The sequence below is a fragment of the Melitaea cinxia genome, chromosome 20 (genome assembly GCF_905220565.1).
Source record: "Melitaea cinxia chromosome 20, ilMelCinx1.1, whole genome shotgun sequence".
NCBI classification, from domain to species: domain Eukaryota; kingdom Metazoa; phylum Arthropoda; class Insecta; order Lepidoptera; family Nymphalidae; genus Melitaea; species Melitaea cinxia.
The window spans coordinates 775,031-789,534 of NC_059413.1; the positions used below are offsets into that span (position 1 = coordinate 775,031).

General features: G+C 33.7%; 1 protein-coding gene across 1 annotated transcript; it reads right to left on the reverse strand.

Moving 5' to 3' along the window:
- Window positions 1–3,977: 3,977 nt before the first annotated feature.
- LOC123663532 (carboxypeptidase B-like) lies at window positions 3,978–13,722 on the reverse strand. The gene is made up of 7 exons (XM_045598208.1): window positions 13,643–13,722; window positions 11,184–11,396; window positions 7,664–7,754; window positions 7,253–7,354; window positions 5,895–6,074; window positions 4,826–5,251; window positions 3,978–4,206 (listed from the first exon to the last, which is right to left on the reverse strand). Exons 1-7 carry the CDS (start codon window positions 13,720–13,722, stop codon window positions 4,042–4,044), a joined length of 1,257 nt encoding a protein of 418 aa, XP_045454164.1. The 3' UTR covers window positions 3,978–4,041.
- Between the last annotated feature and the right edge of the window lie 782 nt (window positions 13,723–14,504).

Here is a 14,504-nt window from a genome sequence, read left to right on the forward strand (position 1 = left end):
TTTGAATAAAGCTATTTTTGGTTTTGATTTATTGATTTTATATCTTAACCCTTAAAAAATGATCCCCAGCCCTTTTTTTCGAAAGTATCGTTGCTGATGGCCCTACTGACCTTACAGCGTCACCGGTGACAGGGGCCGGGTACTATAGACCCTGGTCGCGAAGGAAGATGGGAGCCCTTTGATTGAGCCCAAATTAAGAGAGTTCTGGAAAGACGCTCGTCCGAAGGGTATTTCCCAGCGAGATCACACCTCGGCTTAGAGCGCCGTCGGAGTGGAGGAAGCGCTGCACGGAGACTCTCATTGACTATTTATAGTCTCACTGTTTGTGTGTGTGAGTTTGTATTTATTGTATAATTAACAACAACAGAATCGATATAAATTAACTAATTGGTAAGTAATTCGATATTATTGTACTGGATTATATTTAATTAAACTCACCGCAGCCGCTGATTAAATATAAACATGTGAATTGAGCTTCGTTGAGCCGTGACGTTTTTGTTCGCTATCGATTCGATTATATGCCTATTAAATTAGTAGTCACTGGCTACGCCTACATAATTTCTGATCCCGTGGGAATGTCAGGATAAAAACTATAATATAAAAAACGAATATAAATAATAATAACACGAATGAAGTTAAACTTACGAAGCGTAACTCTCTCTCTTTCTATCTTCACTAACCTATATCTTCCTCTCAACTTCCGTTCGCTTTGCCCGGTCACATTTTTCGTAACGCTATCGTCACGCATTCACCAACTTACTCGCCATGTCAAGCGTGCGTAAAGAAGTTTTACTTAAAAAATAAATGGTATTGAACAGAATTATAAATTCAGTTCTAACTCACACATCATCAAAATCGTTAGGAATGCGTTTCTTGGAAGATATGTAAATATATTTGTAGTGGATAATTTACCTCCACCGCAACACTTTAAAAAAAATTCCAGAAGTGGAAAACTTGGGGTCTTTGTAAAAAAAAAATCTTCCCGTGGGTGTCGTAAGAGGTGACTTAGGGATAACACAGTTCCACTACTACCTTGGAACTTAAAAAGCCGACCGATGGCGGGATAGCCATCCAACTGCTCGCTTTAAAATACACAGGCCGAAGACGGGCAGCAGCGTCTTCGGTGTGACAAAGCCAGCCCTGTGGTCACCAATCCGCCTGCCCAGCGTGGTGATTGTGGGCAAAAGACATGAGTTCACGCCATTTTTGGCGTGAACTTGTGAAGGCCTATGTCCAGTAGTGGACTGCGAAATGATGTGATGTTAAAAATGATATTAACTTGGGTCTTACACTGAAATCGCTACTGATATTTACCTGCTAGTGATTCTTAATGATTGAATTTTGTACGAAATTTAACGAATGAAATGTTAAATAATCTTTCGACCTCTTTCCCCATGTAGGCAAAAGATCAGAGCTTAAATTAGAATAACACTCCCAATGGTATTAAAATGATTAAATGAAATATTACGTAGGTTTTTCATACGAGTGCTCAGAAAATAAAGATGACGTAAATTACGTAATAAATAACTCAATTCGTAAGAAAACTATCTGCTTCAGGAAAAATATAGCAGTAATAACAATTCGTTGGATAGAACTCAACAAATCGTATCTATAAGTAAGTAAATTGTACCTAAAACAAAATGTCTGCCGGGTTGATGCATTTACGAATCAATCTCTCTCCATTACCAGTCCGCAACTCTCCATTTGACGTCTCGTAATTTCCTTCAAAGCGGTCGGGAATTCGATTCCCGATCGTTTTCCGTTCCGATTGATTTTATTACGCTGTTCTAAGTCGCTTTGCTCTGAAAACGTCGTCTTGATGTTGGCGGCCATTTTTATTCTATTAGCTAGGGCTCGCTTTATTGAGAGATTGCAAGATTTACAAATTATATTGGCTTTCGTTTCTTAGTAAAGAAAAAGTTACAATTTTATTGGTATATTTAAGTAAGTTTTTGGTTGGATAAAAAAATCATGTGCATTTAGTACAATTTTTTTATGGCAATAATCAGAATATAAGTAGGTGATTTACATGTTTTGAACTGGCCAGACCATTAGCACTGGCAGTACTAGTAATTTTGCTCGCAAACGACAAAAACCGACCGAAAAAGTAGTCACGTAAGACAGTAAAAATTAATACGCATTCTTAAAAATAACTCAAAAAGTACTTAGTCAAATCGCTATCAAATTTAAATAAAACTAAATGACTAGTACCAGCCTTCGATTTAAAAACTCATCGAACCACCACCATCCTCCATCCACCATCGAACCCAGTCAAAAGTTTAGAGTTCTGACACAAAAAAATACAGTCGAATCGAGAACATCATCCTTTTATTTTGGAATCGATTAGAAAGAGACAAAAGTCAGAGCACAGTACTGTTCTGGCTTTATATATGATCTATAGTAAATTGCCTACGCAAGTTTTATCATTATAAATACATCTACTATAAAATTCTCGTGTCGCGGTATTTGTAGTTAAACTCCTCCGAAACGGCGTGACCGATTCTCATGAAATTTTGTGTGCATATCGGGTAGGTTTGAGAATCGAACAACATCTATTTTTCATACCCCCTAAGTTATAGGGGGTGGTGGGGTTAAGAAGGTTAATAAAATATAAAATTTTGTGTGCATATCGGGAAGGTCTAAGAATCGGCCAACATCTATTTTTCATTCCCCTAAGTTATAAGGTGGGGGGGAGATTGGGAAGGTTAATAAAATATATGGCAAAACAACGTTTGCGGGGTCAGCTAGTATCTATATAAGATGCTTGTAGGTTTATATCCAAATGAAAAGAACACGACAGACTCCTTAAAAGCACTTAGCTGAAGTTAAACAGTCTGTGAACTTACTACCCGTTTTCATAAAAAGAAAACTCAGCACTTCTAATTAAGGTTACATTAAAATATAATTTCACACCACGATAAGCATATCTTACGACCTTTTATTCGTCTGAAGGAAAACTTAATATAAGTTGAAATCCAAAGTCATATTGCACTCATATTTGCATTGCGCCTGTAATAACCGCTATTTGAATGCTTTAAAATATTTTTTACTGAAATCCGCCGTACATTTTGCTATTATAAAGAAAATATGAGCTATGCAGTATTTTAAATGGTATACTTCGCTAAAATGTAAATACCTTTTAAGTTTTTAATATAAAAACATTACATTTAAGTGAATTATTTATTATTTTTAAAGTTGAAGTAAATTAAATTAATTTGAAGAGTTGTAGTTGAACTGCCGTTACTGAACTGCGGGGTACTAGAAAACTTAATGTACATTATGTTTTAAGTTTGTATTAATATGATTAAGCCAAATAAGCTTTTCTGTTTTAATTTTAATAAAAATAATCTCTCAAAGAGGTGGGTATGTCTTAATTATTATATCAGATATTTGTAATTTAAAATGGCAGAACAACTCCTTAAATTTTTTTTCCAATTTGTTGAAATATGTATGTAATTATTAATTCCAATCTGTAAACATAATTTTACTCTGAATACAGTACTTCTATACAAAAATTACTTTCCTTGTTGTAAACGTCAAATCTAAAATATAATTTATTGCACAATTCTTATATTTGAACAGTTTCCAATGCCGTTCCATTTATAAAATACTAGCTTAACAAATAATTTATTGTTCAGTTCGCAGAGTTATAAAATAAATAAATTTCTAAAATAAAGGTAGCCTAAGTTATTCCTTATGACATCAGCTATCTGCCAGTGAAAGTCTTGTCAAAATTGGTTTAGCCGTTTCGTAGATTAGCCGGAATAGAGAAACAAAAATTGTAATAAATGCTATTTTGGTATATGTACCGTGAATACATCCATATGCATTTAGTAAAAAGCGGTCATTTTAATATTACAAACAGACATTCCATTTTTTTTGTTTAGATGATTAAATTTTATGTTGCTCTGCCGTGGGTTCAAAATGCTGTTTCTACTGAAAAGGATCTTGACAAACTAGGAAGAAACTCAATAGACAAAACAGTAATAAATGTTTATTTTATATCAAGAATGTATTGGCATTTTTAATCTAGTATCAGGATTAATTGCTGTTTCTTGCTCTATAGTACAAGTTGGCGAGGCGAGCCGAAGCCGCTATACCCTCCCATGTCTCCATGTTTATCTGATTGATGTACTGAGGGGGTACCAGAAAACCGTAGGTATAACCAGGCAGCTCCAGAGTATAAGAGAAGGGTACGCCTACCAGCTGGAAAATATGGAGGTAGATTAGACATTGCAATGCGTATTGCAAAAAAATCTTGCAGTAACTTCTTATGGATACTTTGGCTCTACATCCTTTGCACAGATTCAACGCATTAGTTTTTTCGGCTTCTTATTATATGTGATTAAAAAAAATAGTATTTTACTTCAAAAGGTATTACTTATTTCGTTTTAATCTATAATATAAAAATGAGTCGCTGAATGTGTTGCTAAGCGCAAAACTCGAGAACGGTTGGACCGATTTCGCTAATTCTTTTTTTAAAATATTCCTTGAAGTACGAGGATGGTTCTTACAGAGAGAAAAATTCTAAAAAAAAAAAAATAATAAAATTAAAGAATCGACTGTTAGGCGATACGAAGTTCGCCGGGTCAGCTAGTTATGAATAAAAATAATAATACGCGTATTTAAGCTGTAATTGAAAACCCAATAAATGACTAATCAAAGGAACAAACATGATTAAAGAATGAATGTATGATTGGTGACTAAATAAGTAAATAATTAAATCAGATAACAAATGGAATCTTGAATGATTGATTCATTTGTGAATATAAAAAATGGTTAAATTTCTTTATATAAAGAAACGCAAAGATATTTTAGTTCTTACCTGACCATAATCTTGCGCGCTACCCGAACTACCATACAGTGCCATATTACTGTTCCCAATCAAGTAATACCGGGCTTGAGGCAGCTTTCTAGCGTCGATAGCTGCTCCCATAGCCGCTGCCACGTGATGTAACTGAACAACATTGGTTGGTAGAGTGGCATTACCATAGCCAAAGAGGACATAGTTGCCATGACTGTGAACGTTAAGGTACAATTGGATCCTGTCAATGTTCTCCAGTAGAATATCTCTAACGTATCTTGTCTCTGGCTCGGAGAATGCTACTTGTCCAGGATATGTGTTGGAGCAGAAATCGCTAGATACCCCGATGGTGTTAAAGTTCACATCGAAGTTTCTGTTTGCGTCGACCCCCCAACATTCTGTTGTGACTGACGCGTTGAATGATCGCGTACGACGCCATAGCCTTTCCTGTAATGATAATTTTAAGAACGAAATTATGCAGGAAAATAATGTCAGATACAAGTACTTTGGTATGATTTTCATGCTTTATTTTGTATGTGTATTTCACTTGTAGGTAAAAATACTTGTACACAGATAAAGAGAGAAGATAGAAAACCAAAAGGTCAGACGCTTCCTCGGGGAATCGTCACCAAAATCGAAGTATTTGTGTTTGAACTCTGTTTTCTCATCATCCTGTGATGAAGTCCATGAAATCTATGTATAATCTATACAAATAAATAAAAATGAAGTGTCTGTTTGTAATATTAAAATAACCGATTTTTACTGAATGCATAAGGATGTATACACGGTACATATACTAAATTAATATTTTATACAATTTTTGTCCGTCTATCTGTCTGTCTGTTCGTTCCGGCCAATCTCTGAAAAGGGTGAACAGATTTCGACAGGACTTTCACTTGCATATAGTTGATGTAACAAGGAGTAACTTAGGCTACTTTTATTTTAAAATTTATTTATTTTATAACTCTGTAAACTAAACAATAATTTTTTTGTTAAATTCTACGCGGACGAAGTCGAGGGCACAGCTAGTAGTACTTATAATTTATCAACTTACAGTAGTGTGAGTATACACATAGCCATCAGGATTAACAATGGGCATAATGATCCAGTCGATGTTCTCCAAAAGATCTCTGTCCTGGTCCCTCGGATTTTCTACCAAGCGGTGAATGGTGTACAGGGCTACCGGTAGAGTCACCCACTCACGCGCATGCATCGTAGCGTCTAGGAAATATACCGGTTTGTAGGTGTCATTGAAGTACGAGCTTGATATCTGTAAAATAGAGGTAGTGGTTATCATTGTGATCCTGAACTAGAACAAAAACATTTTCTCTTTACTAATTCTAATTATCTTCTGTTTGCTAAACTTTGACATCCAAATCCATCGATGAATTTTGTTACTTTGCTGTTCAAAAAAAGTTGTGATGTAGTGATTGAAATATCAAATTAAATGATGTAATTATTGATTGGATAATTTGAAATCTGAAAGAGAATATAGTAACTATGACGATTATACTTTTCTGGAACACAGACAAAATGGTGTACAACAAGTGTACTACAAAAAAGAGGAGATCATTAATAAAAATAATAATAATAATAATACTCTTTATTGTAGACCATTAAAATAAACTACAAAAAAAAACATAAAATGAAAGATGTACAAAGGCGGTCTTATCGCTGAAAGAGCGATCTCTTCCAGACAACCTTTGGGTAGGACACGAAATAGAAACTGCAGTTAGGAAGTAAACAAATAATTGGTGTACGAATTAGAATATTTGAAAAAAGTACAAATAGACAATATACATATAATAATAATTCATTTTCAGACTAACACCGCTGAGATTTTAGTGAAAAAGTTTTAAATAGCATTATTATTCGAAAGTGAAAATCTGTAGAATTGGACCGAACTTTCCAGACACGTATCAGCGGTAGATCATATTAGACTAAGCTCCGATCATTTTAACAGACTTCCAAAAAAGGAGGACGTTCTCATTTCGATGTACGTCTTCTCAAACTTATGACTGGGTAGATCGATTTCGATGATTTTTTCAATCAAAATGTGGCGCGTATCATGTGGTACTATTTCAGTTTAATTGAGTTCTGAAAAGTACTTTTCGAGTTATATCTAATAATGTGTATTTACGTAACTATTTTTTCGTCAGTCTATGTATTATACCGTATAAATTTTGGATATACCGATTTTGATGATTTATATTGTAATGGAAAGATGATGTCTTGTGGCTCCATTTAAATTTGGCCGAGATCTGATGACGAGTTTTTGAGTAATCTTTGATAACGCGTATTTACTTGACTATTTTTTCGTCTACCTACGTTATATTAATTATTGGTGTAATTGAAATCAGTTTTTTCATTTGCGAGCATAAGGCACGAACTGTTATAATATTTAATAGACACAATAAAAAAAACAACTAATGATAATAAATCATGTACCTTCAAGTACTTAACAGGTCGTCCTTCGAAGCTGGGTCCAGCGTTCACCAAAGTCACTATATTTGGATATTCCGCAGCTATTCTCTCCAGGTAGGCATCAACCTTGAATAAGTTTATTAAAATATGGATTAGGTTACTTTTTTTAATCTAAATTATACTTAATACACGTTGTTTTTATATGCTTTTAAAACACCACTTTTAATTATATTATTTGTAAACTTTAATAACAAATAAATATAAAGACTTTTTTTACTGAATGAAAAAATAATAAAACGTTAACGGTAAGTCCTATTCAAATAATTCTTTTTCTGTCCAAAATCTCTTATAAAAAAACTGCTATCAATTTAAATGTCGACAATAATTTACGATAGAGAGAACATAAAAAAATAAAATAAACAAAAACTCAAATACCTCCTCATATGTAGGGTAGTTGTCAAATAGCATCCTATTCGTCCTACTCTGCTTCCAACTTGATAATTCTCGGTCATATCTTTCGAAAGCCCTAGAAAACAAAAAAATGCAATCATCTTCCTGCCCTTATCCCACTTATGTAGGGTCGGCACAACATGTTTTCCATGTTGTAATGTGATTTGGCTTGTATATTTTACGACCGGCCGCCTGCCTGACATCAACCCTCCTTGGGAAATTAAAAACAAAAAAATGCAACAATAATATTAAAAAATGAAGATAAGTACAAAAGACGGCCTTATCGCTAATGAGCGATCTGTTCCAGGCATTTTTTGGGCAGAGGAAATTGTGTAAATGTAGATATACAGTTATAATGGTGTACAGTTTTTATCTACACACATACAAGTTAGACATTACATTTAAACAAAGTAAAGATTAGATAATGATGAGATTAAGTAAATATTGAAAAAACAATTAGATGTACGTACATCATCATCATCATCATCATCATCATCATCATCACTTCAGCTTGCCGGGCTATGTACGTTTTGAAAACCGTCAACATAAATGTAAAATTTAATAAGAATTGTCACTGAATAGTATTTATATGAGATTTTCGAAATAAAGTGATTTCGTTGTATTATTTATTACTATACATACTTTTAAGAACTTACATATATATTGTTTATATATTATTTATAAAAATAAATCAATATTAATACAAGTCACTATGACCATGTTAAGACCGAGATTATTCCGTGAATAGAACACGTGAAGTAGTAGTTATAGAAATTCAAGATAATTAGAATGGTTATCCATTAAAACCTTAAACACCAAAACTTCAATTAGCGTAGTATTCCTTTGAGTTATAAAAATATTCTCGTCTCATTTTCTTCACTAAAGAAAACTACATATTTTCGTATAACATTTCGCTCGCAATAGTGCAGCATAATAGCGCAGCATGGCAGAATAAATTCCATACCATCCTTTCATAGAAGATAATAAATATAACAGTAAATGTGTTAAAAAAAATCAGAACGCTGACATTCTTAATTTTTTCAGATATTTTAGAAACATTTGAGTCAAAACTAGATCATGAACAAACACTTTGTCCCTTTTTTCAAGCAAAATTTCTAGAAATCGTTTCATGTGGCCAATTAACCTATAAAAACGGAACCCATCATTCTTCAGAGACTAAATGAGACATAATACATCCTGAAAGCGATATAAAACGCCGTCCAGTCGGTCCGCTCAATATAAGCTGTGAATGAAAAGCAAGCCGTAAAGTTACCAAGGCTTCGCTTGTTTATGGCGGTCCAGAGGCTGTAGATAATGCTAACGGTGGGCCTTAGCTTCGATAAGCGGAATCTTGAAAAATGTCGACACGCATGATCGGGCTCCAGTTTATAGAAACAATATTTTCATCGGATACAAAATTCTTAAGTCATAGAGGAGTCATAGAGCAAGTGTACATATGATACAAGTTGGAAGTATTCGTTCAATAACGAGTATTTGTTACAGAAAATGGAATGAATGAGAATATTAGTAATATGACACTAAACATAAATAAATCAGTTCGATTGTATAGAGAACGTTAAATGCAGTTCAATTTGTTTAGTTCACCTTTCTTTTTAAATATAATTGTGTTTGCAGGCAAACGAAGAAAAACCGCCTTCAATTATATCGACAAGTAATACAACGTAGGTAGACGAAAAAATAGTCAAGTAAATACGCATTATCAAAGATTACTCCAAAAGTTGTAATTAGATCTCGATGAAATTTAAATGTGACCACATGATAAACATCGGCTTTCGATTAAATTAAAAATCATCAAAATCGGTACACCCAGTAAAAAATTATGCAGATTGTCGAAAGTTTCCCTCGATTTCTCCTTTTCCTTATCATGGTGCCACACCTGGGATATCTTCTTTCCAACAAAAAAATAATTATCAAAATCGGTTCATAAACGACGAAGTTATCCCCGAACATACATAATATATATATATATATATATACCTCTTCCTTTTTTTGAAGTCGGTAAAAAAATACGGTATGATTTATTCCCACACAACCTACTCTGTATTGTGACCCTACTCTGTTTTGTTTTAAAATCTCCTCTACCCCAAGGTTGTCTGGAAGAAATCGCTTACGTAGCGATAAGACCGCCTTTGTGCATATTATTTTATTAGTTTAATTTTTAAGATACCTAATGTATGTTAACTTGTATGCACAATAAAGTATATTCCTTCTTCTTCTTCTTCAATGAAATAAACTTTTCATTGATATTACACTATAGTTCGCTTCAGCCTGTAATATCCCACTACTGGGTATAGGCATCTTTCCCCGTGTAGGAGAAGGATCAGAGCTTAATCCACCACGCTGCTCCAATGCGGACTGGCGGATATATTCCCTACAATGAGTAACGATCGCTATCAGGTGTAGATGATAACAACCGGGACCGATGGCTTATTGGCTCTCCGAGGTAAGATGGGGAGACCCACAAGGACTGCACAAACACCCAGACCACGGCAAACACCTGTATGGCCAATACAAATGTTTGTCATGTGCGGGGATCGAACCCGCAACCGCCATACACATTACACTATAATGAGAAAGCCAAATCTTCCAGCCAAGTCTTAATCATTCGAAGGAAAAAGAATTATAAGTTATTTTAAAAGTGTATTTCACTAATATGCTGACTCGTAAAAGACGTACACCTGGACAGTACCAACATTTATAATAATTAATAATTCATTATTCCTATTAAACCATATGATTAACGTATTTATATTTATGGAAAGGAGTCCTTGTCATACAAAGTTCTTATCTTACTAACGTTTGACATACTCGTACAATCGTCAACAACTACAAAACATATCAGATAAACAAATATGGCTTTACGATGAACAATTTACGATTATCTATACAAATAAATAAAAATGGAGTGTCTGTTTGTAGTATTAAAATAAACGCTTACTAAGTGCATATGGAAAATAACATTTCTTACAATTCTTATCTGTCTATATGTCTGTCTGTTTGTTCCGCCTAATCTCTGAAATGGCTGGACCGATTTTGATGAGACTTCCACTGGTAGATAGTTGATGTAATAAGGAGTAACTTAGGCTACTTTTATTTTAGAAACTCTTTTATTTTATAACTCTGCGAACTGAACAATATATTTTTTTCTAAAATTCCACGCGGACGAAGTCGCGGGCACAGCTAGGTAATAAATATAGAATTTAATTTGTAAAATGATGATTAAAAAATGCCTTTGAATACTGATTTAATGCAGTAATATTTTATTTTGAACGTGCACTTTGTTTTTGTATAAGCTATAATGATCACACAAAATTTATGATTTCGACGAAAGTGTACGAATTTTTCACTTCATTCTAGAATTAAATCTTAAAGTTTCTATTTGATACCTGAATATTTTGTGTCCGTGTATGTGTGTCTTTATGTGTGAGTGTGTGTGTTAAAAATATTCATGTTTATTTATATATCAGATAAAACCATAACTTACGTGGCCACATCAGATATTTGGAGGTAATGATTCATGCCATTTTCGTCCAATTTTTCCAGAAATTCGGCCACATTTTCTTGCGTGACCATCACCAAAGCGTCATTGACTCCTGGGGCACCATGGTCCCATACATCCACGCCCAGTTCTATTTGTAGATCGTAGAGAACTTTCTGGTCTGCACGATCACGAAGTTGGACGCCATGGACCGAATACCTAAAAAAATTGTTTGACTTAAAAAAAGTTGAGGTTCTCAATTCTATAATAGTTTTCATAGGTTTACGAGTGTGTTGTTATTACTACATAACTTTTTTATTGGATGTATCGATTTTGACAAAAAAAATTCAATCAAAATGTGGCGCATGTCTTGTCATGTCATTTCTTGATCGACTATATGACGAATACAATTCAATTTTTTTTCTAATACTAGCACAGACTTTGTCCTGTCAAAAGTTAATAGTACAATTTTTTTTTAATTTTTTTGTAATTAATTCTTTAGTGGGCTGTAAGGAACACACAAAAATAAAGTCGCATTGGTCGAGCCATACATACTCGAGTTATGCGCTTAGCAACATTCATTTTTATTTATAGAGATTATTTTGACTAGCGACCTTATATTACTAGTCGATAGAAATTTAGTCGTCATAATTACCTAATTTAAAGTCTTCTTAATAAATATATATAATTCTTATATCCCTACTAATATTATAAATGTGAATGTAAGTTTGTTTGTTACGCTTTCACGAGAAAACTGCTTAACCAACCATCATGAAATTTTATACACATGTTCTTGGAGTTTTTAGAAGTATACTTTTTATTTTTAAAAAATTGAATACGAGTGAAGCCGCGGGGGAAAGCTAGTATTATAACAATAACGATGACAATCATTTTTAAACGGTTTTATTTAGCTCACCCCGTTTGTTTTATTTTTTTTTCATTATTTATTCTTGGGTCAAATTTAGTAATTCAAATTTCACCCTCTTCCTGTCAACCGATTAATCTGAAATTTTGTATACACTTTGGATTTTGGTGACAATACAATTATGTTTATTCATTATCATTATAAATTCAAGATGGCCGCCGCTACAAAATGGCGGATAATTTATGTTTTATTAATCCCATCAATATGGGTATCAAATGAAAGGGCTCAACAAGCAGAATACAATATACTATAAAAAATTGAAATACAAGATGGCGGCCGCTACAAAATGGCGGATAACGTAGGTTTTATCGATCCCATCAGTATGGGTATCAAATGAAAGTGCTCAACCAGTATAATCAATGTACTATATAAAATTAAAATCCAAGATGGCGGCCTCTACAAAATGGCGGATAACATAGGTTTTATCAATCCCATCAACATGAGTATCAAATGAAAGGTCTCAACAAGTAGAATACAATTTACTATGCAAAATTGAAATCTAAGCTGGCCGCCGCTACCAAATGTCTGATAACAATTTTTTATCAATCCCACCAATATGGGTATCAAATAAAAGGGCTTGACAAGAAGAATACAGTGCACTATACAACCTCAATATTTAAGGTGGGCCTTGCAATAATGAAGCACTAAATGAATTAAACAGAATGCGAAATAAAAACTAAAAACTAGAAAATAAAAATAGGTAAAAAAACTTTTTAAGTTAAACGGTTTTATGTTAAACATACATTGCAATGTTTAAGATAAATGTACTAAAAACCAAAAAATAATAAAATAGATACAGTCGTGGGAATTATAAACATATGCATAGACTAGACTAAAATAAAACCGTGGGGCACGTCAATTGTCTACAAATTATCGACTTAATGTGCGATAAAAGTATCGTTTAATTCGTCGTTAAAATAGGCAGTTGGCCCGCAGACGGTGAAGAAATTACTTACTATTTTCTTGCTCATGGAAATTCCAATAGTTATACACTCCATGTAAATAAAAGAGATGTTTCAACTAGTTTATCGTTGGACATTCACACTGCTGGCTGGCGAGGAATCGTTTCTGCTCGTAGTTTGTCTTTAATCGACAAAACATATGATAAAAGTACTACTCGCTCACCACTATGAAACCCTAAAACTCGCTTATAATCGAGCTTGCTAGCTTGTTTCCATATTCTAGCCCTACTTATCACACGTCCATCGTTGTCGGTTGAACAGCTGCCTAATTATAGTGTAACATTACAAAACAAACATTTTAATCAACGATTGTAGACAATTGACGTGCCCCACGGTTTTATTTTAGTCTAGTCTATGCATATGTTTATAATTCCCACGACTGTATCTATTTTATTATTTTTTGGTTTTTAGTACATTTATCTTAAACATTGCAATGTATGTTTAACATAAAACCGTTTAACTTAAAAAGTTTTTTTACCTATTTTTATTAGTTGTATTAATTAAGTTATACTGCCCATTGAATATTTTTAATACATTTTTATATCATTTTTTTTTATAATATCCCACAAAATACATACCCAGAATATATGTCATGTTTTCCAGCTGTAACTGTATTAAATAAAGCAGCTATACACAGGAATATAAGTAACGAAATCATTTTCGCACACGCTCAAATGACACACTGAAATAAATTATCTATTAAATTTTTTATCGTCGTGATTAGGATAATCTTGGTAATTTATGTATCTTATCGATCTACGGATATTTTAGTTGTATATTAAAGTCCGAGATAAAAGAATTAGGGGAAGATAATATTACTTTGAATCACGTCACGTCTGATTGCTACTTTATTAACCGACTTCCAAAAAAGGAGGAGATTCTCGATGCCATTGTATTTTTTTATGTATTTAACATAACATAACAATACACTTTATTATACACCAATGCAGAAATAATACATATCAAATTGATTTTAACAGAGTATCATAAAGTTTGTAGTTATACGATGTTATACTTCTGGTGTTTGCAGGCGACTATAGTAATCACTTACCATGCGATAAATCGTAATCATGTTTGCCATAGATGTATAAAAAATTATAGTCATTGGTGCAATCGTATCATTACAGCCTATACAGTCCACTGCTGGATATAGGCCTCCACAAGTTTACGCCGAAAATAACGTGAACTCATGTGCTTTGCCCATAGTCACCACGCTGGGCAGGCGGGTTGGTGACGGCAGTACTGGCTTTGTCGCACCGAAGGCGCTGTAGCCCGTCTTCGGCCTGTGTATTTCAAAGCCAGCAGTTGGATGGTTATCCCGCCATTGATCGGCTTCTTAAGTTCCAAGGTGGTTGTGGAACCTTGTTATCCCTTAGTCGCCTCTTACGACACCCACGGGAAGAGAGGGGTGCAATCGTAATGCAAACTAAATTAAATAAA